This window comes from Emydura macquarii, unplaced genomic scaffold (genome assembly GCF_026122565.2).
Source record: "Emydura macquarii macquarii isolate MOO-44397 ecotype Brisbane River unplaced genomic scaffold, CSIRO-AGI_Emac_v2 contig_2676, whole genome shotgun sequence".
NCBI classification, from domain to species: Eukaryota; Metazoa; Chordata; order Testudines; family Chelidae; genus Emydura; species Emydura macquarii.
This window is the reverse complement of record NW_027132813.1, coordinates 8,973,968-8,996,393: the sequence shown is the minus strand read 5'-3', so window position 1 is coordinate 8,996,393 and position 22,426 is coordinate 8,973,968. Positions and strand designations below refer to the sequence as shown.

General features: G+C 41.7%; 1 protein-coding gene across 8 annotated transcripts in view; it reads right to left on the bottom strand.

The window, feature by feature from the left end:
- Nucleotides 1–22,426, bottom strand: part of CDC42BPA (CDC42 binding protein kinase alpha) — a 333,741-nt gene that overhangs the window by 141,345 nt on the left and 169,970 nt on the right. For all 8 annotated transcript variants that reach the window (XM_067564840.1, XM_067564839.1, XM_067564837.1 and 5 more), the window contains 3 exons: nt 2,358–2,451; nt 1,277–1,477; nt 437–685 (listed from right to left, as the gene is read on the bottom strand). In XM_067564840.1, coding sequence (XP_067420941.1) covers nt 437–685; nt 1,277–1,477; nt 2,358–2,451 — 544 coding nt within the window. The remainder of the gene's footprint in view (nt 1–436; nt 686–1,276; nt 1,478–2,357; nt 2,452–22,426) is intronic.

The following is a 22,426-nucleotide window of genomic DNA, read 5'->3' as shown; positions in this document are numbered from 1 at the left end:
CCCAGGCTCCAGCCTGAGCATGACTGTCTACACCGCAACCTTACAGTCCTTCAGCCCAAGCCCAGCAAGCCCAAATCAGCTGACATGGGCCAGATGCAGGTGTTTAACTGCATTGTAAATATGCCCCAAGTGTCTCATCCTGCAAACACTTAAGTAGATGTGTAACTTTACTCAAGTGAGTAGCTGCACTAACCTATATATAACCTGAGTAAATTTATTCATATTCTTAAGTGTTTGCAGGATCAAGCCCCAAATTAATGCATGTTATGTTTTTTCATTCCTTATATGAGCATTTATGTCTACTTAGTATATAGCAACAGTGGGTATCAGACAGCACCAAAGCATCCTGAAATGTAAATGCCAAATTTTGGAAACCTCTGTAATAACAAGAAATGAAGAAAATCAGGATTTGGAAAAACAACAACCTTTGACTTACAGAGTTTTTTAAACAGTCATCATCCACATCAAAGTTTGATGTATCAGTTGGACTGCTGACTTCAGGGATGTAAGGTGCTTCACAGTTCCGGATGTTATCCCATTCAATTCCAGCAAAAAATGGGTGGTTCTTAAAGTCTTCTATCCCATTTTGCCCAAGTCGATGCTCCCTGCTGCAAATGAGCCTTCGAACGAGGTCCTTGGCATTTTCGGACACATCTGTCACTTGTGCAGGAAATTGAAACCTCTCCTTAAAGAATAAAAGAGGGAGAAATAGTTTATTACTACGAAAATGTCACAGAAGTCAGATTCCTTGGTGAATGTTTCTATACAGAAAAATAGGGCTTTGCAAATACTCAGGATCTCACTGTTAAATAAATGCAATAAGTCTCTAGGAAAAAGTCTTCCTCAGATGATAAAAAGTATTGAAAATGCTATAACTGTTTCCTCCTTTTTTATTTATTTAAATATCTCATGTACATTTTTGGATTCTATCTCTGCCTCCAGGTGGAAGAATGTTTAAGGATCTCTTAAGCCAACAAATGAATCCACCAGCAGAAAATAGAACAAGAAGAGTGATGTAGCATAGCCAAGACTTACTCCTTTGAGTGAACTAATGGCCATCACTGTATATCCAGGTTTTTAGTTTCAGACTATCTTATTCAAAACAAAGCCAGCTGCAATTCATAATAATAAAATAAACTGTATGGAAACTAAATTTATATTTAAGATATATGAACATGAATATGATAATTATATAAGAACTCTCTTTACAAATAGACCTTTAAGCTAACCCTTTTTATTCATTACAATTAGTTCACAAAAGAGAAAAAACACTAACTTTGTGGTTCATTATTTTCCCGTAGGTCTCCACCAAGGACTCTGCATAGAAGGGCGTCTCTCCATAAAGCATTTCATACATGCAAACACCTAGGGACCACCAGTCACACTCAGGCCCATACTTCCCTTTTCCATCTTCCATGGCCTGCAGAATTTCTGGAGAGATGTAGTCTGGAGTTCCAACTGCCACCGAAGACTGGACCTGGAGAGTTAGCATTTCCATGAGTAAAAATCATATACACTGTTACAGACAGTGGTGCGGGGAAGAGGTTGGGGTGTCATATGCATATATAAGTTTAGTGTTCAAATTATAACAGTGAATTCGAATACAAAAAGGGGGATTCTAAATAACAATTCATGTGAAAAAAATGTTCTGTTGTGTCTGAGTCATTTCAGTGTTTCAACCCGGACTAGCTATTCTAATAATTTACTTTGTGCTCTGAACCATGATGAGTGCCAAAAAGAAGGCAGTATCTGAGTTTGCAGTTATTATAAAGAAATTATCTCCTGGATAATCACACATATTATTAACTCAGATGCTTTGTAACACTCCAGGGCATGATTATCACACTGGAACTATATTCTTGTCACATCCTCCATACATTGCATACGTTTAAACACAGCACTTAAATAAGATGAAGCGATATTAATTGTACTTCATCCTGCTTCTGCCAAAGGCCTGATCTGAGTCCAATGAAAAAAATGAGTGCTTTGTCTGAGTAATGATTACAGCATGAGGATCAAAATAGGGTGTCTTACACCTTTTCAATAGATATGTATTCATTTTGATTATATACTTTCCTCATTAATTTTGTTAATGAAATGAAATAATAATGCATTTATCAAAAAGCAAATTCAAATAGAATACAGATATATTTTGAACTGAAACCAGATACAATAATACTATAAAACTGTACAAATGCTATCACTGTTATTAATAAAAATGTGCATTTAAAAATGATATTTCCTTCACAAACAGGACTGTGTTTCCCTGTGAGCTGCAATTTCACTGGCAAATAGAGGACAGAAAGGAAAGATGGTTGAGGGGATATCATAGGGGGTATCATTCTGTCTAATTTTACCGTTCCATCTTCCATCAGTTTCAGACAAGAACCAAAATCTGCTAACCGAATATGTCCATTCATATCCATCAAGATGTTGTCTGGTTTAATGTCCCTGCAAATAAAATGTATTAAATAATTAGCATGAAAAAAACCCATGATGCATCTTCTTGGGCAATAACTTTGAAACTGTTTTTTCATTCATTGACAGCAGAATATTATTAGACAGAGTGCAGTTGCTCATTACATGACATTATTCCTAAAATGCTAGCCATTTAATCAGTACATACAACTGGAAAATTTTCAGGGCAGCATCTGGGGATTTTACCATGCAACTACCATTACTCATAATAACATTCATGTGATTACATTTCACACATCACATAGACGATTTACACCTGTATACATATAAAGAAAACAATGGCAGAGTGCCTGCATAGTCCTATGCATTCCTTACACTGTGCTATTATCTGACACTTTACTGAAATAACAGAGAAGTCTAAATCATTTCAAGATGTCTAGAGGAGTACTCTTAAATGACATACTGGCACTTGGTTAAGTTAATCTGTTCTAGTTAACGTTATCCACTCATAAACATAGGTGGACATTCAGTCTGGAATTACTGACAATGCCATTTCATAGATCTGCTGACAGGCCTGCATGGAGAGTCCTGCAGCTAGCTTCCAGGCTGCCTATTAAAATGATGGTGATACCCTTGTGAGTAGTCAACTTGTATTGGACTGAGGACCCACATTTATTTTCTGAGTCACACACGTTAAAAAAAAAAAAAAATCAAACTATTTCAAAAAGAAACAAACCAACAAACCACGCACACACAGAGCTACAGCTCTCCTATAAGAAAGTAGTGGTTTTACAAGCCCTACATGAACTCTGAGAATTGTCATTTAACACTTCTTAAGCATAAACAGTTAGTTCAAGAAACCTGATGACCTGACATCCTAGTGGTGGGACTCCTGTATTATATGCTGTAAGCGATGGGATTACAAGAACAGATGTCTCGTCTAACCTGACAGCCAGAACTCCAAGGGTGTCACAAAAGTCAAATAAATAGGGCAATGTTCATCATTGGCAGCTTCATGGAGCTGAATCCACTTATGTCAGTAATGTCTGTGATTCTGTGTGTGCTGCTTCTGTGACACAATTGGCCACAATAATTTCAAAGGAGTCAATTTAAGTCAGTGGTGATTTGGAGTCTCTGGACCAGAAGCATAAATCCATTGCTGGAAATAGCATTATGACAGATTTATACCCGTGTAACTAGCAACAGATTTTGGATCTCCCCACAGGCGTAGCACCTGTACCCTGGTCGAGACAGCCCCCATCCGTTGGGGCCAGAACCCCCCCCTCGGGGTCCCCAAAACCCCTTGCGGGCCCAGGCCACTCTCCAGCCCCCCTTCTCCCCAGCATGGGCTTGCCTGCTGCTTCAGGAGTCCGAGCCCTTGGGGCGGGGAATAGCCTCTTGTTCCAGCACCCTTCTTCCCCAGCAGTCTGTGAAAGTTCCCTGGCTGCCAACTGTCTCTCGACAAGGATGACCAAGTCATCATATGAGGTGGGGTCAGTCTGGCTAACCCCCACACCCCGCAGGTCTGGTGGCAGCCCCCTCATGAACCTGTCCAGGACGAGGGTTTCAGTAATCTGATTCACGCTGTGGTCTTCTGGGCGCAGCCATTTCCGTGCCAGGTGAATCAGATCGAAGAGCTGGGACCTCAGCGCTTGGCCCTCCTGGTATCTCCACTCATGGAACCTCTGGGCCCAGGTGGCGGTTGTCACTCCCAGCCTCGCGAGGATCTCTGCCTTCAGCTGGGGGTAATCGGAGGCAGCCTCCTCTGTCAGGTCGTAGTAGGCCTTCTGGGCCTCCCCACACAGGAATGGGGCGAAAATGCTGGCCCATTGATCTCGGGGCCAGGCCTCCCGCACGGCTGTTCTCTCGAAGGTGAGCAGATACACCTCCACATCATCATCTTCTGTCATCTTCTGTAGGCAGCTGCTGGTCCTTAGGGGGCGCGACCCCTCGTGGCCACGGGCCACAGCTTTCAGCTGGCTCACTACCTCTTGTAGGGTGGTTCGGTCCTGTGCTGCCTGGCTAATCAACAGCTGGTTTGTCTCCTGCTGTAGTCACACTGACTCTTGCTGGGCAGCGATCTGGACCTGCATAGCCTCCTGCTGGGCAGCCATGGCTTGCACCAAGGCTTTTACCACATCCTCCATCTGGGGAGTGGGGTGGGCTAGAACTGCCCTGGTTTAAGTCCACTGTGTGATCAAATCCCTCTCCTGACAGCACATGTGGCAAACAGCTGGTTCCACCCTAGTGGGTCTCACGCTTCTGCCCCTTGTAGTGGGCCAGGGAGTCACCAGCTCCCCCGTCTCCCCAGGGAGGTGCCTTGCTGTGGCTCCCTCCTGCTGGCTGGAGCCAAGGGTTCTCCTCTTCTCTGTTCCTTTGGCTGCAGAAAAGCACCGTCTCTTAGCCCGGGGAAAGTTTCTCCTCCAGCTGCCACAAACCTTCTGGCAGCTTCCTCCTCCTTTGTCCCCCATCCCCTGCCCTTTAGGGAAAGCAGGGTTTAAGTACACCTAGAGTCGCCCTTCATTGAGTCCAGGTGTCTCTAATTGCCCTGCAGTACTCTCTCCTCTGCTTGTAGGAGAAAGGGCTTTTGGCATTCTTGGGCTCACACCCCGGCCCTGGTATACCCTTTTGTGGCCATCGGGCCTGACTTTACTACAAGTATCAAACAAAAAAGAAATTAATGTAGATTTATACAGCTGCTATAATTTATCTGTTATGGCTGAAATTTACAAAAGTCCCTGTTTTCAGTTTTCTGTCTACTTTCACAAATTGAAGCTCCTGACTCAATCATGACACACATTAACAGAAACACTTCTGTCAAAAGCAGAACTGTTCCTACAGATTACTCCTCCTGCCTGTCCCTTTCAAGGCAGTCTTTTAATTTTCAAAGAGTTCTTAGATAAAAATATTACTGGATGTTGGTACACTTAATCCCCTACTTCACACAAGTACTTGGAAGGGAACTCTCACTACTGAAGCTGTAAAATTTCCTTGGTGTTTATGCCTAAATCCTTCCTAGACACAGAGATTGGTGGAGGTGCAAAGAATGAAGCAAATAGTGTGCAAAAAGACAAGAGGGTGGACCTCCAAGGAGATTCCAGATCGTAGACAACTATGCAAACCTGCATCTCCCTTGGCTCCCTGCCCTCCAAACTGTGCTCTGACTCAGAAATAAGGATACAACAGGATGGAGAGTTAATGTTGCCTTATATATAGTCAGATATTTGCCTTACATATATTCAGAATATTTCAAATATTGGTGAATATTTTGATACCTTGAGTACCACCGTGCAGTTAGTGTGGGTTGCTGTCAAATTTTTAAGATGACCACTATAATTGGTAAAGCTACAAAATAAGCACTTCTGACTCAAATCAAATTTAAAAACCAAACAGTCTTAGATCAATAGTATGTAGGTCTTACTGTGTTAATATTCATATGCAGAAAAAAACTGACTTGAAAATAAAATACACGAAGTAAAAAGCTTAATTTTCACAACATTTAAGAAATAGTCATAGTTTGGAGTGACACACTCTAATAAAGGGCTCCTGCCATTCTAGAAACACAGCAAATACATTTATCAAGAGGCAGGCAAATATTATTAGAGGAATTACATTTTTCAAATCTCAGAAGAAGGCACAACAAATAATGAATAATTCTTAAAATGTAAACTGTAATAAATAGTTGAGCATCCACTACGCAACATTCTTCAGTTGAAGTTTTGCAGAATGTTGCTGACACATGTGCCAAAGAATTACAATATCCACTTTGAGGATTTAAAAAAATTTTTTTTTACACTGACCCACCAAAATAGGTTTCAAATGAAAACAAAAAAACACTACCATTGCCTTGGGAAACATAACTCTGGTGTGAAATAATTTTCAAAAAGTAAACCTAAAATCAAATTACATTTCAAAATCAGGACCCAGATCAAGATAAACAAAAACAGGGATTACCTTTGAGGCACTGTTTACCCAAGTCATCTGTCTTTTAAGATATACCCAAGAGTATTTAGAAAAACACAGACAGTGAGTCACAGATACCACAAAATAGAAAGAAGAAAAATCTTGCTGTGATCATCTGTATTAAACACACACACTAAAAAATTAACAGGGCATTGAAATTATTGTGGTTATATACTTCTTTCGAAGAGCCATTTTTGACACCAGGTCAGGTGTTCATGTTCCATAAGATGAGGAGGAAAAATACAACATACCTCAAGCTTTTTCTTGCCACATCTCTGCCTCATCAGCCACACACTGAAGCAGAGATGGCAGCCTTTACAGGAGGCAGAGTCTATACAAACCAGAGGCCAAGAATTGTGGATGAAACCATGGAGGGAACCCAAGCAGATACATGGAATGGTTGTTACTTTATGAGCCTCTCAGCCCCCTCTTCCCTTGCAGCAGGGCCAACTACTGTGCTGTGCTACCATTACCCACTCCATCACAACAGTTTAACCATACACAATCCAAGGGAATCTAATGCTGAGAAGGAGGAATTAAGACTGGAGCAATCAGATTAAATCAATTTTTAAAATTCTTTCAAGTTCCTATTAGTCACATGGGTAAGGATGTTTATTTTTCATAAATACAGGTAGCCAGATCCACAGCTTCTGTAAATCAGTGTAGCTCCACTGAAGTCAGCTGAGAATCTGGCCCAACATCTTTCAGGTGCTTGACTTTGCAACCTTAATAATGTTCTTTCAACTATGATTTTTTTTAAAGAGTAATTTCCTCAACTTTTAAAAAATCAAACTGAAAAGAAATTCCGTCAGGTGGAATCATATTGACAACCATACAGGTTTTCAGCAGGGTTGGAACTTTTAAATCCATCACACAGAACTCTGCCACTTGAGCTACTCGAGTAAATGATAGCAGTAGTAGGTTGTCATCCTCTATGTGGACTAGTACAAAAGGAGGAAAACACATACACTTTGCCAGTGGGTTTCACAGATATTTGCTAAGAGCAGAAGAATGTTGAGACTCAGGAATTTTGAGTTCCATTCTTGGCTATGAAGGGAGTGTGCTCCAGTTACCACAGACCTTTCTGCTCTTGTTTTGCCCACGCCTGACACTGCCCCTGTACCTGTCCTAGAGCTCTCTCTTCCTCTCTACCCCACCCTCCTGGGCTCCTCATCCCAGTCTCATCACTTAGCCACTCCTAGTCTCCAGTCCTCATCCCAGTCTGAGTCTCCCCTTCCAGGCTTCCCAACCTTCCCTTCACCCAGCCTCTCCTTCAAGGCTCCTTCTTCCAATCTCCTTGCCCAATCAGCCTCAGTCCCTCTGACCAATCTCAGTCTCCCCCCGATCTCCCACTGGCTCCCAGTCCTCTGCCCTGTTCCCTCCACACAACAGACTTTCAGTCTCCTTGCTTAGTTAGAGCTAGCCTCCTCCTGCACCAGCTATTCATCCAGTCTCAGTCTTCTCCTCTCCCAGTCCCCATCTGCCCCTGTTTCACCACCACCCACTCCCAGTCCACTCTTTGCTCAGCCAATCACAGTGTCTCCGTAACCCTCTGCCAGCTCTCAGCCTCTCCTCCTGCCCCAGGTTTCTTGTCCCTAACCATTCACTCCACCCCACTCTTTGTTGATCAGGTGGCTTTCTTCTCCATGCTACCTAGGGCCTAGAAGGGGGAACCTTCAGATAGAAGAGAGAGTCTCCCTGCTCTCTATTCTGGTGCCCTGCACTACAGCTGCCTGCAGCAGCCAACAGCAGCAATTACAACGAAAGTCCTTCTCAACCCCTGCAGCTCTGGGATGGAACCCTGCCCGGTACAGAAAGAATCTTTGGAGAATGTAGCAGTCAAGCTCTAGTAAGCATTGAGATTTTCTTAAGGCCGAACACGTGGCCATATTTGGATGTTTTTTTATGGGAACAGCAAAAGGCATACCCCTAAAACCATGATGACCTTCCTGCCAAATTTCAAGCCCTTGCTCCAAAGCATGGCGGTACTAAAGCTTCCCCATAAAATGTAATAATTTTTTTAACATAAGCAAACAATATAATTTTTTTCTAATCACTTTCTTGAAAATGGCTGAAACATTTTTGCTTTAGGCAGATACCTGGAATGGAAACCTTCAGTCCAAATGGTTAAAGTTTGACAAACATGTAAGCAACTGAAAACAAGGTCTTACAGCAAGGAGTGTTTAACTTGTAACTATGGGTAGCACTACCAGCTCCCCCAATAATATCACTTGTGGGTGCTCCCAGCAACTCCCTGAAACTGAATGAATCTTCATATCAGACATAGAAGGTTTAAAGACAGAGGCTTCATTTGTTAATATTTATAAAACACTTTGAGATCCTGAGATCAAAGGTGCTAAAGAAGTGCAAAATGCTAATATTATCTGGCTAGTAGGCCATAAAATTTCCAACGAAGATCTACTGTCTCAGTGTAAACAAGAAGACATGGCCACTATAATTATGAAAAGACGCTGGCGATGGATAGGTCATGTGCTACGAAGAGAGTACGGATCCATTATCAAAATTGCACTCCACTGGAAACCAGACGGGAAGAGAAAGAGAGGAAGACCAAAGACAACCTGGCGCCGAACGATAGAACAAGAATTAAAAGACCACCACCACACCTGGGGAACAATAGGCGCTCTGGCCCGCGACCGGCAGAAGTGGAAGGACTTTGTTGCTGCCCTATGCTCCACTGGCGTCACAGGCAGTAAGTAAGTAAGTAGGCCATGGAGCACTTGTTCTTTACTAACTTTATAATTCTGTCAGGAAGCTTCAAAAGAGATATTACATGCTGATTAACTTTTAAACAAAAAAAAAAATTCAAAATAGGATTTATTTGCAAACCTATTCTGTGAATCACATTTACAGTGGGAAGAGATGTTGAATTCAAGAAGTTTTGTATCATGGTGCTCTATGGAATACATAACTGACTCTCAACAAAACCACACCCTATTCAAGAGCAGAGTAGCCCTTTTCTACCCAAATGCCTGACACACTCTGGATACAGGATCCAGGAGTTACTTCATTATCTTGAGTTCCTACAAGTACTTCAAACAAGCAGCAAAGCAAATTAAAGGGCATGGACGCTCAAACTACCAAAGGAAACAGCACAACTTTGTGCCCTTACTTCTGCTTCACAGCAATGTCATCTTAGGGTGTGATCTGTGAGTAAAGTCTACATTTCTATTTGGAATGAGTGACATATGAAACTTAAAAGATCCAGAAGTTTGGAGCAGAAGACTGCCTGTAAGTAAAGATGCTTATGTAAAGTTTTTGAGTCTGCAACATGGGAAACAATCACAAGAGATGCTGAATGCCTTCAGCTCCTGAAAATTGCAGTGGCAGTTGGGGGCACTCAGCCCCTTGAAGGAGATGCTTGGTGTTGCACCGGATCAGGATTATGGCTGGAAACTTTGTCAGAACAGATTGTCCATGAGATTTTTAGATACTTCTTGTTTCTGGTCAGCCTGGAAATACTGGGGGAACACCTGCTTTCATGAGTATTTTGTACCTTTGCTTCCAGACTGAAAATAAAAGCACTGTTTGTTTACTAAGGCTCAAGAATAAACTGTTCCCTATCAAATTTGATAAATCTATAGCACAGTATTTTATATCTGTTATAAAAATGCTTCTTTTTATTTCTGAAACCATTTGACTAGGTTCATTTCTGAAACACAAATTTACTCTAGAAACATTGAGAATTTTACAAATTGGAAATATGTATTATAATTGAAATTTAAGTAAAGTTAAAATTTGTACCATACTTCATTGCAAATGCCAGCAAGTAAGACCCAAGGCAGAGCATATCTGACAAGAAGACAACAGCAATTATGTAATGATTGTTTTTCAAGTATAGTTTCATTATGGGGCTGGGATTATTATTTCCAATGGCACACTGCGCACCAGGTAGCCTGTTTTCATTTTTCTGTGAAGCAATAATGAACATTGAGAAATAAAATATATTTCTTACAGCTCACACATTTGTTTTCTGGGTTTTCTAGAAAACCACAAAAGATGCAGGTAGCAATTTATTACTGCTACTGTTTTTTTGTTTACTGGACTCTTAAATCACTGAAGTCTGCTCAGGTTAGGTTCACCTGCACCACTCTACAAGTAATTGGATAACAGAATCCAGCTGGTGAACTGCAAGAGGAAAACAAACATATTAAAACAACAAGAATCTTAATGAGTTTCACTTCATGGGCAGTTTCAGAAAATGAGGAAGGAAGGAACAAAGGAATGAACGAATGCATGCACACACAAAATGGGACAAATTTGCTGGAAAAAGCATCCCAGAATGGCTATGGAGAAGAAGTGTCAGAGAGCACCATTACAAATAGTTATGCCATGGGGCCAGCTCGCAGACATTCATATTAAATTCACATACTAAAAATTGTTATGAAATTAGAAAACCTGAAATTATCAGAAAACAATACAAAGCAGATGCTTTGCATAGCTTGATGAACTAACAGCAAGGATTCTCAGGATGGGTGTGTTTATCACACTATTTTATTTGTTTGTACATTGGTTTTTTCTTCTCTTACAAAAAGGATTATCAGACAGAAATGGAGCAACAGCAAGTCCTCCTCTGCAACTTTTAGTCACAGAGGTTATATACTTATACAGGAGATTCAGATGAGGCAAGACAGCCAGAATCCAGCCTCATGTTGGGTTGTCCCTTCCAAATCCTAACTGCACTGTCTTCTGGGATCTAAAATGGCTTAGGCCCACCTTCTGAAAGGGAAGAAACATTGGAGTAGCAGTGGGTCAGATGACGGATCTGTCCTTTACGTCTGTGTCTTTTAGCTCATGAAGGAGAGGCTCTGGGTCTAAACTCAGTGACTTCAGTGGGAGTCCTGAGTGAAGAACAATTGCAAGAAATGTTCCTTTTAAAGTATTACTCTATAATATATTTCGAAACACTGCAAAACTGCCAGTTTATTTTAATCTAGTGGTTAAAGGCAAAGAGTGATCTCTTGCATAAGCATTATTTCATCTTCATGTTACAAAAATATATACATATAATGTAAATGAAATTGTATTTGATTTTACAATTACCTTTCTCCCAGATAATCAGTAAGAGTATAAGTATGTCTACACTGCAATTAAACACCTCTGCTGGCCTGTATCAACTGACTCAGTTGAACTAAGAGCAATGGTCTCAATTTGCAGTGGGGAAGTTCTAGGTTGGATATTAGGAAAAAAAAATTCACTGGGAGGGTGGTGAAGCACTGGAATGGGTTACCTAGGGAGGTTGTGGAATCTCCATCCTTAGAGGTTTTTAAGGTGCAGCTTGACAATGCCCTGGCTGGGATGGTTTAGCTGGGGTTGGTCCTGCTTTGAGCAGTGGGTTGGACTAGATGACCTCCTGAGGCCCCTTCCAACCCTAATCTATGATTTCATGACTCAGGCTTGGACTATAGTGTTATTTAATTGTGGTGCAGACATTCAGGCTCAGGTTGGAGACTGGGCTTTGAGACCCTGTGATGGGGGAGGGTCAGACCCTAAAGGCAGCTCTACACTTAAAACACTGTAGCAGCACAGCTGCACCTCTGCTGCTGTAGGGCTTTAGTGAAGAGCTACTACATTGACGGGATAGCCTCTCCCATCGGTGTAGTTAATCCATCTCCACAAGAGGTGGTAGCTAGATTGAAGGGAGAAGCCCCTGGCTGCCACAGCGCTGTCTACACCAGGGGTTAGGTCGGTATAACTGCATCACTCAGGGGTGTGGATTTTTCACACCCCTGAGCAACATAGTTATACTGGTGTAAATTTATAGTGTAGACCTGGCTTAAGGCTCAAGATATACTATTGTTACTAACAGTAAAGTAAAAAACATGAGTTCTATCAGGTATTAAAAAGTTTTTCTGTGAATTCTCCAAATTATCAATGTTTTTCTCTATGTCCCTCCAATCTCGGTTATAAAGTTAAAACCAAACTACTAGTCTGTGAAAAAATTGTGACTTCAGGTATACTAGGACAGAGGTTGGCAAACTGTGCCTCTCACTTCTGCTGTTTCAGAAATACTTTTTTCCCCCTACCACCCTTTGCTTGGCACAATAAAGCTACACCCTACCCCAAAAATAAACATATACATAAATAAAAATGAAGACACGTTTGTGTTTGGCTACTTTTCAACTAAAGGAGACAACCTGTTACTTACAAAAGTTGTATTAAGTTAATACATTCAGCTATGCAGAACTGTGAGCCCTAAAAGATGTTCAAAGCACTACATTTGGTGAACTTCCAACAAGTCTGGGAGTCACTTGATTTGGATTAATCAGAGTTAAACACACAGCAAGTCAAGTGAGAGAATCAACTGCTATTTTCCATTACACTGTGCTGGATTATATTAAATGCTGGAGTTCCCATATTCTGCTAATTTAAGATTATCTAAACTTCAGCGAGCAAAGCTAGAATTAAAATGCACCCAGCAAAAACAGCAGCATGCGCTGCAGCCAGATTAAATTTGGGTAATCGGAAACTATTCTTCAGTAATCCCTGTAAAATAGGCCACACACGATAGCAGTACCAGAAAACTGGAATTTGTTGCACTCCTATGACCAAGCCTCTTATCAAGGTTACACTTTATCTCTACCTAAACAGACACTCCCTGTTCCCATATATGGGACTCATAAAAACTTATTTCACTTAAACTCAGAATCATCTTTTGATCAGAACATGTATTAATATTATTCACACAGTGCCCAAACAGCATTATGTTTACATATAGATCAGACTCTGCCCTATGAAGCTGACAACATTAAGGGTTTGAACCTTGCAAAGATGTAAGCATGTAAATATTTCGGAAGTCAATAGGACATGCCTAAAGTTCATAGAATTGACCTCTTCGCAGGCAAAATACAATCAAGAGGGAATAAATGAATAAATGAAACAGATTCTACATACTTTTTTATTTATATTTTTTGTGGAATAGATTTATAATTTCCATTTTAAAAATATCTTTATCCTATGATTGTAAATTCTACCGTTTTCTTATTAGCTGTTACTAATATAGGCTTTCCCACCCAGTTGCTCTCAGTATCACTGAAAAAATTCACCTGTAGTCTAAAAGAATTCCAATATTTTAGGTATCAAGAGTACAATCTAAACTCCCATTAAAGTTAATGGACAAACCCCCATTGAGTACAATGAGAGCTGCATCAGGCTTCAAAGGAACAGCTCCAAAGCCCTTGGAGACGCATATTTATTGAAAATGTGTGATTTTACAATGTATATAGTTTTATACACAACAAATTAAGATTATTATTGGTAATAGTAGTACAACAGTGCATATGCTCCAACAGAAATCAGGGCTCCAATGGTCTAGGCACTGTACTAGGAAAGAGTCTCTGAAGAGCCAACAATTTAAACAGACTAAAAGGACAAAGGGTGGGAGAAAAGCAGTATTATTTTTCCCACTTTACTCAGCTACATATACAGAGTAAATACCTCATCCAAGGTGGCATGGGAAATCTATAGCAAAGTCTGGATTTGAACCAGATCTCCTGAATCTCAAACCATACTTTCAGTCAAAATATAAATAATCTAGACTTTAAGGCAGCCCTTGTATTTTAGCAGTTTTTTTAGTCAATGCTATTTTATTTTTCATTATCAAAAAACATCCTACTCCAGAGACTTTCACAGTTCTTTAAACTAATTTCTGCTAGTTTAGACAGCTTTTTGGGAAAGGCCAAAATATTTACCTTCTGGTATCTAGTTTTCTGTATGAATTTCAAATATTAATAAAGTAAGCAAAAAACACACGAGGGTGTGTGTTTACCAGCCAACATATACACACTTTGCATGTGCTCAGGCACTGAGGTTCATTCCTGAACACAAATACTGTGTGTACATACTGGCTGATGAATATACCCTGCAGTTTGTCAATGAACTTATAAAATGGTCTCCTGAAAAATCAAGCAGTTTAAAAACATTTTAGTAGAAGATCTTAAAAACTAATCTGCCAAAGAAAATTGTTGCACTGTTGTATATTTATTTGCTGTAAAATACTGGATGTCTCCAAAATATTGTAGTCCTAGAAATAGGGTTAATTTAAAAGAAAGGAGCTGCTTGTGTCTGAGAGTGTGTTGAAAACTCCCAATCTTTTTCTTTTCTTTTCCTTCTTACTTTAATATAAGTTCCCTGTGACATTCAGTTAGAGTATCCAGGGCTTCAAAGTAGTTACAGTTCAGGCTGCTAAAGTTTCTCCTCCCCAATCCCAATCAGCTGATAGAAGAATGTGTGGGGGTGTCCCCCACATCCACCATTTTGAAGAAATTGCAGGTCAGAGTTCCTAAAGTTTTGTTTAAGAAACACCTCTATATCCTTCTGCCAGCCCCATCGAACAGCAACAGAAAGGCTTTTTGGTTTGGTTTGTAAACATATATGGATTTAAATTGAAGGCGTTTACAGTATGTAAAGGTATAATTTACATTCAAAAGGATCCAAATTAAAAATCATCCATTTGGACAAGATTTCAACACACACAGTTTGCTGACTTAATGCACACATATAAGTGTGCATTAAGTGTGCATTAAGTGCGCATATAAGTGCGCATATAAGTGTGCATTAAGTGGTAAGTCTGATGTCACCTACATTAACATGATGGGCTCTCAAGCAATTGTAACGTCTAAAGAAAAAGTACTAGGCATCAACACAAGCAGTTGAATGAAGAACTCTGATCACTGAACAGTGGTACTTAAAAAAAGCAGACAGGATCCTAAACTACTGTAAGGGGATAGAGACAGAGGGTTTTTCTCAATGGTGTGATAGTCTGTACTACAGGGGTGTAAATTCCAGTGTGTACTAGAATTTACACCCCTTTAGTTCAGACTAATGCATCATCGAGACAAGCCATAACTCCCAAAAAACTATAAAACAACGCTTTATCCCCAACCACATTCAGTTTCCGTTGCACCATCTCATATCACATTAACTGAAATGGAAATGACTAGGACAGTGGCTCCCATATATCACCTTAAAAACTGTTGTGAAGCTACTGTATGGAACACCGACAGTAATACATGTTGAGAAACCCTGGGCTAGGGGTCTGATCCAAAGCCCACTGAAGATAAAGGGTGAGGCAGTGGAGTTCAGAACTCCTTCCTGTTCCTGAATGTGATGTACAGAGCAATTTACTTTCAGAGTCAGTTTCCCCTGAAACATCACTTAACAGTACAATAGTGGAACTAGATCAGAAGAATTTTGTGTGAATACTATCTATACCACATGAAAAAACTATTAGCAATGTTATGCCTTCTTTAAGATAGAATAGCCCATAATATTTAATTCAAACAAAATTTTAAAACTTTTTTTTACCAGACTCAAAACTGATTTTTGAGACTTATATAGACCTACTTTAGAAAACTCAATCAATTAAATTGCTTGTCCAGTGTGTTTAAATTCATATTGGAATCGCACTGAGTGTTCAGACTATATATAAATTAGTCTGTCTAATTCAATGTATTATACCATATGCATAATTTTAAGACGCAACAACATTTGGGGAACATAGCACATTTAAAATATTTAGGGATAAAATCTATCTTTAGACATGCACATGGGACTTTGTTGAACTCTGCATGTGAAGTGCATAGCAATAAATTTCTGAGAGTATAATAATGCAGATGTAAAAAATGGTGGGTGGAATACTATTCATTACATAATTACTTACGCTATGTCCATGACAGCTCAGTGTACCATTTGGCATATATTAATTTTTATTTTTAAAATAGCTGTGCTTTCTAATTTAAATTTAACTTATTATTGGCATTTTTCAGCCGGCAAGAAGTCTTATGGCAAAATAAAATAATTAAAATAAATAGAAAGAAGAAAAATTATGGTGAGTGATTATGGAAGTTAAGAGTATACAAAACTGAAGACTCGACAATTTTTTGATTACCTTGGAGGTTTTTTAGAAAAGGGAGGTAATAAGAAAATTATCCATTTTATTAAAAATAAATGCATTTTAAGACACTGTGTTGGTCTCAAGACTCCAAACATCATCAGGGAAAATTAGTTAAAATTGCTACTGTAGCTGGATCCAATTTGTAAAGCTCAAAAAGGAGACAATCCTGAGGAAATGAGATAAATAATCTTCAGATAGAAGAAAATAAATTGTGACATAAATGACAATAGCATTGCAAGGCTCTGGAGGTACCATGCCATTCATTATCAAAGCTAATCCAGAATTACGTTTAATTATTTGCAAAGCTTCTTTTTCAATGTTCTGTCTCCACAAGAAGATGGTGATTGCATTATATCAAAACTCTCAAAGTTCAATTCACAAATGCATTTCGGATAAGATTATATATATTTAGTTGCAATCATATGTGTAGTTTTGTGTTTCTTTGGCCTTTGTGACAGAATGTGCAGTTACTTTTATCAGTGTAAACCAAGCCATAGTCACTGGTGGTCTTAAAGGGTGCGTCTACACTGCAATAAAAGACCCATGGCAACAGACTTGGGCTCATGAGACTCAGACTGTGGAGCAAAGAATTGCAGTGTAGACATTCAGGAATGGGCTAGAGCCCAGGCTCTGAGACCCTTCCCCTCACAGGGTATCAGAGCTCTGGCTTCAGCCCAAGCCCGAATGCCTACACCGCAGCCTGAGTCCTGCTAGCCTGGGTCAGCTGAGTAGACGTAGCCGTAAATAACATTTACATTCTTATTGGAAGTTATAGTTGGCATGATTTCAACCATAAGGTGAAAAGATCATTTGTAACTATTGGCAAAAGGTCCCCAACTGAAAGTCCTGCAGACTGAAGGCCTCTATATTCCCACGTTACCCAACTTTAACACACATGGATTACTTCTAAGGGTGAAAGGATAGTTCTGGAGTAATAACTTCCTGTCCCAAAATTGATGGTCAGTTTAGCTCTGTGCATGAAAGTAAGAATTACCATGGTTAAACATCTAAATTTCATTTATATTCTTAGCGCTAGATTCACAAAAGGACTTAGGAGCCTAACTGCTACTTTAGGTGCCTAATCCCAGAATCAGGGCCAACTGGAATTCACAAAATCCCTGCTAAACTGCCACTGAACCCTGTAGGTGCCTAAACTCACTTGGCTCCTACATTTTTCTAAAATGTTCCCCAGATACCTAAGTTTCTGCCTCTGCACATGCACATGCACACTCCAGCCTCACACTCAGCAGTCGTGTATCTAAGCCCCAGTGCAATGCACAAACTGGGGGAAAATAGGTGTTCTTCTGCCTAACTTGCCTGCAGGGCCTAATCCAGTAGGTGAGCTCCAAGCATGCATACTGGATCAGGCCGCAACAGGAAAGCTCATACATATTGGGTGTGTTGGAGAAAGAAGATCTCGTTCATAACTTTTAGCCTAATGGTTAGGATACTCATCTAGGATGTAGGAGACCCTCAGTTCAAGTCCCCATCTGCCTGAAAGGGAGTAGGGATTTGAACACAGATCTGCCAACTCTCAGACAAGTTCTCTAATCACTGGGCTGCAGGATATTCTGATGGAAGACTCCCTCAGTCTCTTCTGTGGAAACTGTTCCATTGGGGATAAATAACTAAAAAGTTATTGGAGCAGGGGGACTGGATCCTCGGCCTCCCACATCCTGGATGAGTGTTCTAATCATCGAACTCAAATCAGCTCTTGCTCTCTCTAGCCCAAAAGCTCTTTCATTGTTTATCCACAGTGGAAAAGCCTCAACAGGAGAGAATGAGAGCACCCCACATCAGAATATCGCATAGCTCAATGGTTAGCGCACTCTTCTAAGATTCCCACTCAAACCCTTCATCCCCCTCAGGCAGAGAAGGAACTTGAATCAGGGCTCTCCCACATCCTGGATGAGTACCCTAACCACTGGGCTAAAAGTTATCAGGGAGGTGGTCCTCCCTCTCCTCTTGCAAAAACAGCAACAAGGGAGGGTTTGCAGATGAGAATCCCAAGCACAGGGAGGTACCTCTCTCCAGGCCAAATGCAGGAGCTGACCTCTGAGAGAGAGAGGTGGGGCTTAAGACACACACCTCGCCTTGGCATCTGCCACTGGCTACCTTTGGTGAGTGACTGCCAAACGTGCTGGCTTTTGTGAAACCCATTCTTAGGGCTTATCTCCCTCCAATCATTGTTTAGGAAGCCCAGATGCCTATCTCAGGCTTCGTAAATACCACTACTTTTTTTAGGTGCCTAAAAGTTACGTGCTGTGCCTAATATCCTTTGTGAATCTAGCCCTCAGCGTCTTCTAATGTTATTAGGATTTCTGCCATTAGAGGTCTATAGCAGAAGTTGCCTCACTCATCTCACTCACAATAATAATGTCTAAAGCACAGGACTGAAAGAGACTGAGTCAGTCTGCAAGCCCCATCTTTTTTATACAGTTTCCCCACCATAAAATAAAGGAAGTTTATATATACATGTTATTTTTATACATCTACCAGAAGAGCTGCTGAGAAACTGTGAAAGAACAAAAAACTCCATGGACTTCACTATGCAGATTTTATTTCCCTGTGCACGACTTAGATACTATGGTGATGAGTAAAGAAGGACGGTGTAGTTGACAGAGTACTGTTGGGGGCAGGGCTGGATTAATGCAGGGGCTTTAGTGGCTACAGCCCAGGACCTCAGGCTAAGGGGGGCCCCACAAAAATAAATCCAGGTAGCCGGCTGATAAACCGCCTGTCCGGGGAGACTAACCCCTAGGCTCGTCCCTTCTGCCCAAAGCCATGCCCCTTCCACTCCTCGCATCAGAGCCCCGCCCTGGGTGGCCCAAGCACCAGCCAGGGTGGCCGGGTGGCCCTAGTGCCGGAGTGCCCAAGCACCCTGAGAGCCCACACCACCGTTGCCTTGCCCCAATCTACCCTGGCCGTCCCGCGCCCCAGCAGCTCTCCTCCCTCACTGCCAGAGTGCCCCAACACCAGGTACAGACCCAACATGGTCCCAGGCTGGTCGGTCTGCCCCAGATCATGCAGCACCTCTGACCTGAGCACTCCCAGCCCTCGGAGCACCATGGGCCCATGCCACGCCATAGGACCAGCCTGATGCGCCCCCATGCTGGCCGGTCTCTTCCAGGCCTGGCCCGAGCGCTCCCTCCTAGCTCTCGGAGCACTGCCAGCCCACGCCACAGTGCCAGCCTGCCCCACCCCTGGAGCACCTCCGGCCTGAGTGCTCCCAATTCCTGGAGCACCACCGGCCTGCACCGCTCCACAGCGCTGGCCTGCCTCACCCCCAAGCTGGCCAGTCTGCCCCAGGCTGGCCCAAATGTCTCCAGGCCCCGGAGCACCACTGCACTGGCCCGTAAGGGGCCCCACAAAATCTAATAGCCCTAGGCCCACAAGAGAGTTAATCTGGCCCTGGTCAGGGATGCAGGAGTCCTTGTTCAGTTCCTCCTTCAGCCACAGATTTCCCGTGTAACCGTGTGAAATTCACTTGATTTATCATGTATCTCAGTTCTGCATCTGTAAAATAAGAATAATACTTCCCTACCTCACATGCTGTTATGAGATTAAAAACCATTAATGATTGTGGGGCACCCAATCATCATAATGAGAAGGACCACACAAGTACCTACCCAAATGGATAGGGGAATGATACTGAAAAATCTAAGATCTGTGTTTCAATTCTTGATGCTGCCATGGACTGCAACCAGCTCGGCTTAACAAAGAAGTCTTCAGTGAGCTTAAACACAAAAAGGAAGCTTACAAGAAGTGGAAGCTTCATCGGATGACTAGGGAAAAATAAGAAAATACTGCTCAAGCATGAGCAGTGAAATCAGGAGGGCCAAATCACAACTGGAGTTGCAGCTAGTAAGGGACAAAAAGGGTAACAAGAAGGGTTTCTACAGGTATGTTAGTAACAAGAAGGTGGTCAGGGAAAGTGTGGGCCCCTTACAGAATGGGGGAGACAATCTAGTGACAGACGATGTGGAAAAAGCTGAAGTACTCAATGCTTTTTTGCCTCCGTCTTCACAGACAAGGTCAGCTCCCAGACTACTGCACTGGGCAGTACAGAATGGAGAGGAGGTGAACTGTGCTGAAATAATAGGTTCAGGACTATTTAGAAAGGCTGGACATGCACAAGTGCACAGGGCCGGATGCAATGCATCCAAAGGTGCTGAGGGAGTTGGCTGATATGATTGCAGAGCCATTGGCCATTATCTTTGAAAACTCGTGGCAACTGGGGGAGGTCCTGGATGACTGGAAAAAGGCAAACATAGTGCTCATCTTCAAAAAAAAGGAGGAAGGAGGGTCCAGGGAACTACAGTCCAGTCAGCCTCAACTCAGTCCCTGGAAAAGTCATGGAGCAGGTCCTCAAGGAATCTATTTTGAGGCACTTGGAAGAGAAGAAGGTGATCAGGAACAGTCAGCATGGATTCACCAACGGCAAGTCATGCCTGACCAACCTGACTGCCTTCTATAATGAGATGACTGACACTGTGGATGTGGGGAAAGCGGTGGATGTGATATACCTTGACTTTAGCAAAGTTTTTGATACGGTCTCCTACAGTATTCTTATCAGTAAGTTAAAGAAGTATGGGTTGGATGAATGGACTATAAGATGGATAGAAGCTGGCTAAATTATCAGGCTCAGCGGGTAGTGATCAACGGCTTGATGTCTACTTGTCAGCTGGTAACAAGCGGAGTGTCCCATGGGCTGGTTTTGTTCAACATCTTCATTAATGATCTGGAGGATAGAGTTGATTGCACCCTCAGCAAGTTTGCAGATGACACTAAGCTGAGGGGAGCAGTAGATACGCTGGAGGGCAGGGATAGGATATAGAATGACTTAGACAAATTAGAGGATTGGGCCAAAAGAAATCTGATGAGGTTCAACAAGGACAAGTGCAGAGTCCTCCACTTAGGACGGAAGAATCCCATGCACAACTATAGACTAGGGACCGACTGGCTGGGCAGTAGTTTGGCAGAAAAGGACCTGGGGGTTACAGTGGACAAGAAGCTGGATATGAGTCAACAGTGTGCCCTTATTGTCAAGCAGGCTAATGGCATGTTGAGCTGCATTAGTAGGGGCATTGCCAGCAGATCGAGGGAAGTGATTATTCTCCTTTATTCAGCACTGGTAAGGCCTCATTTGGAGTACTGTGTCCAGTTTTGGGCCCCCACTACAGAAAGCAGGTGGACAAATAGGAAAGAGTCCAGGGGAGGGCAACAGAAATGATTAGGGGGCTGGAGCACATGACTTATGAGGAGAGGCTGAGGGAACTAGGGCTTGTTTAGTCTGCAGAAGAGAAGAATGAGGAGGGATTTGATAGCAGGCTTTAACTACCTGAAAGGAAGTTCCAGGGAGGATGGAACTAGGCTGTTCTCAGTGGAAGTAGATGACAGAGCTAGGAGCAATGGTCTCACGTTGCAGTGGGGGAGGTCTAGGCTGGATATTAGGAAAACGTTTTTCACTGGGAGGGTGGTGAAGCACTGGAATGGGTAACTTAGGGAGGTGGTGGAATCTTCATCCTTGGAGGTGTTTAAGGTGTGTTTTGCAGAAAGCCCTGGCTGGGATAGTTTAGTTGAGATTGGTCCTGCTTTGAGCAGGGGGTTGGACTAGATGATCTCCTTCCAACTCTAATCTAATCTTCTATGATTGTGTGCATGACTTTCAGTAACTTATTAAATGCGCTATGCCTCAATTTCCTTATCTGTAAAATGTAAATAATACACATTATTTCACAGGGGAGTTATGAGATTTACTCAATTGATGTTTGTGAACTGCTTTGAGGTCCATGGATGGAAGGTGCTATAGAAATGCAAAATTTCATTATAACATTGTCATGTGAGCTGTGTCATTACTCAGCTTTACACACTGCCAGTTAACTGTTTCCTTTAGATCTTTATAAATTGAATCCAGTTTTTAGTAACTTCTGGCCTGATTCTTCTTCCATTTTAAGTCAGTGGAAATAATCCCACAACTTCACTGTGAGCAGATTCAGGCCCATTGTTTATTAACTTTCCTTAAATATGGTCCAAGTCTGCAGACTAAAATGTTGGGCTTAGAATAGCTTTTGGTTTTGTTTTTAATAAAAACTATGTAGTTCTGGATCTCTTTCCTCTAACATCCTTTTG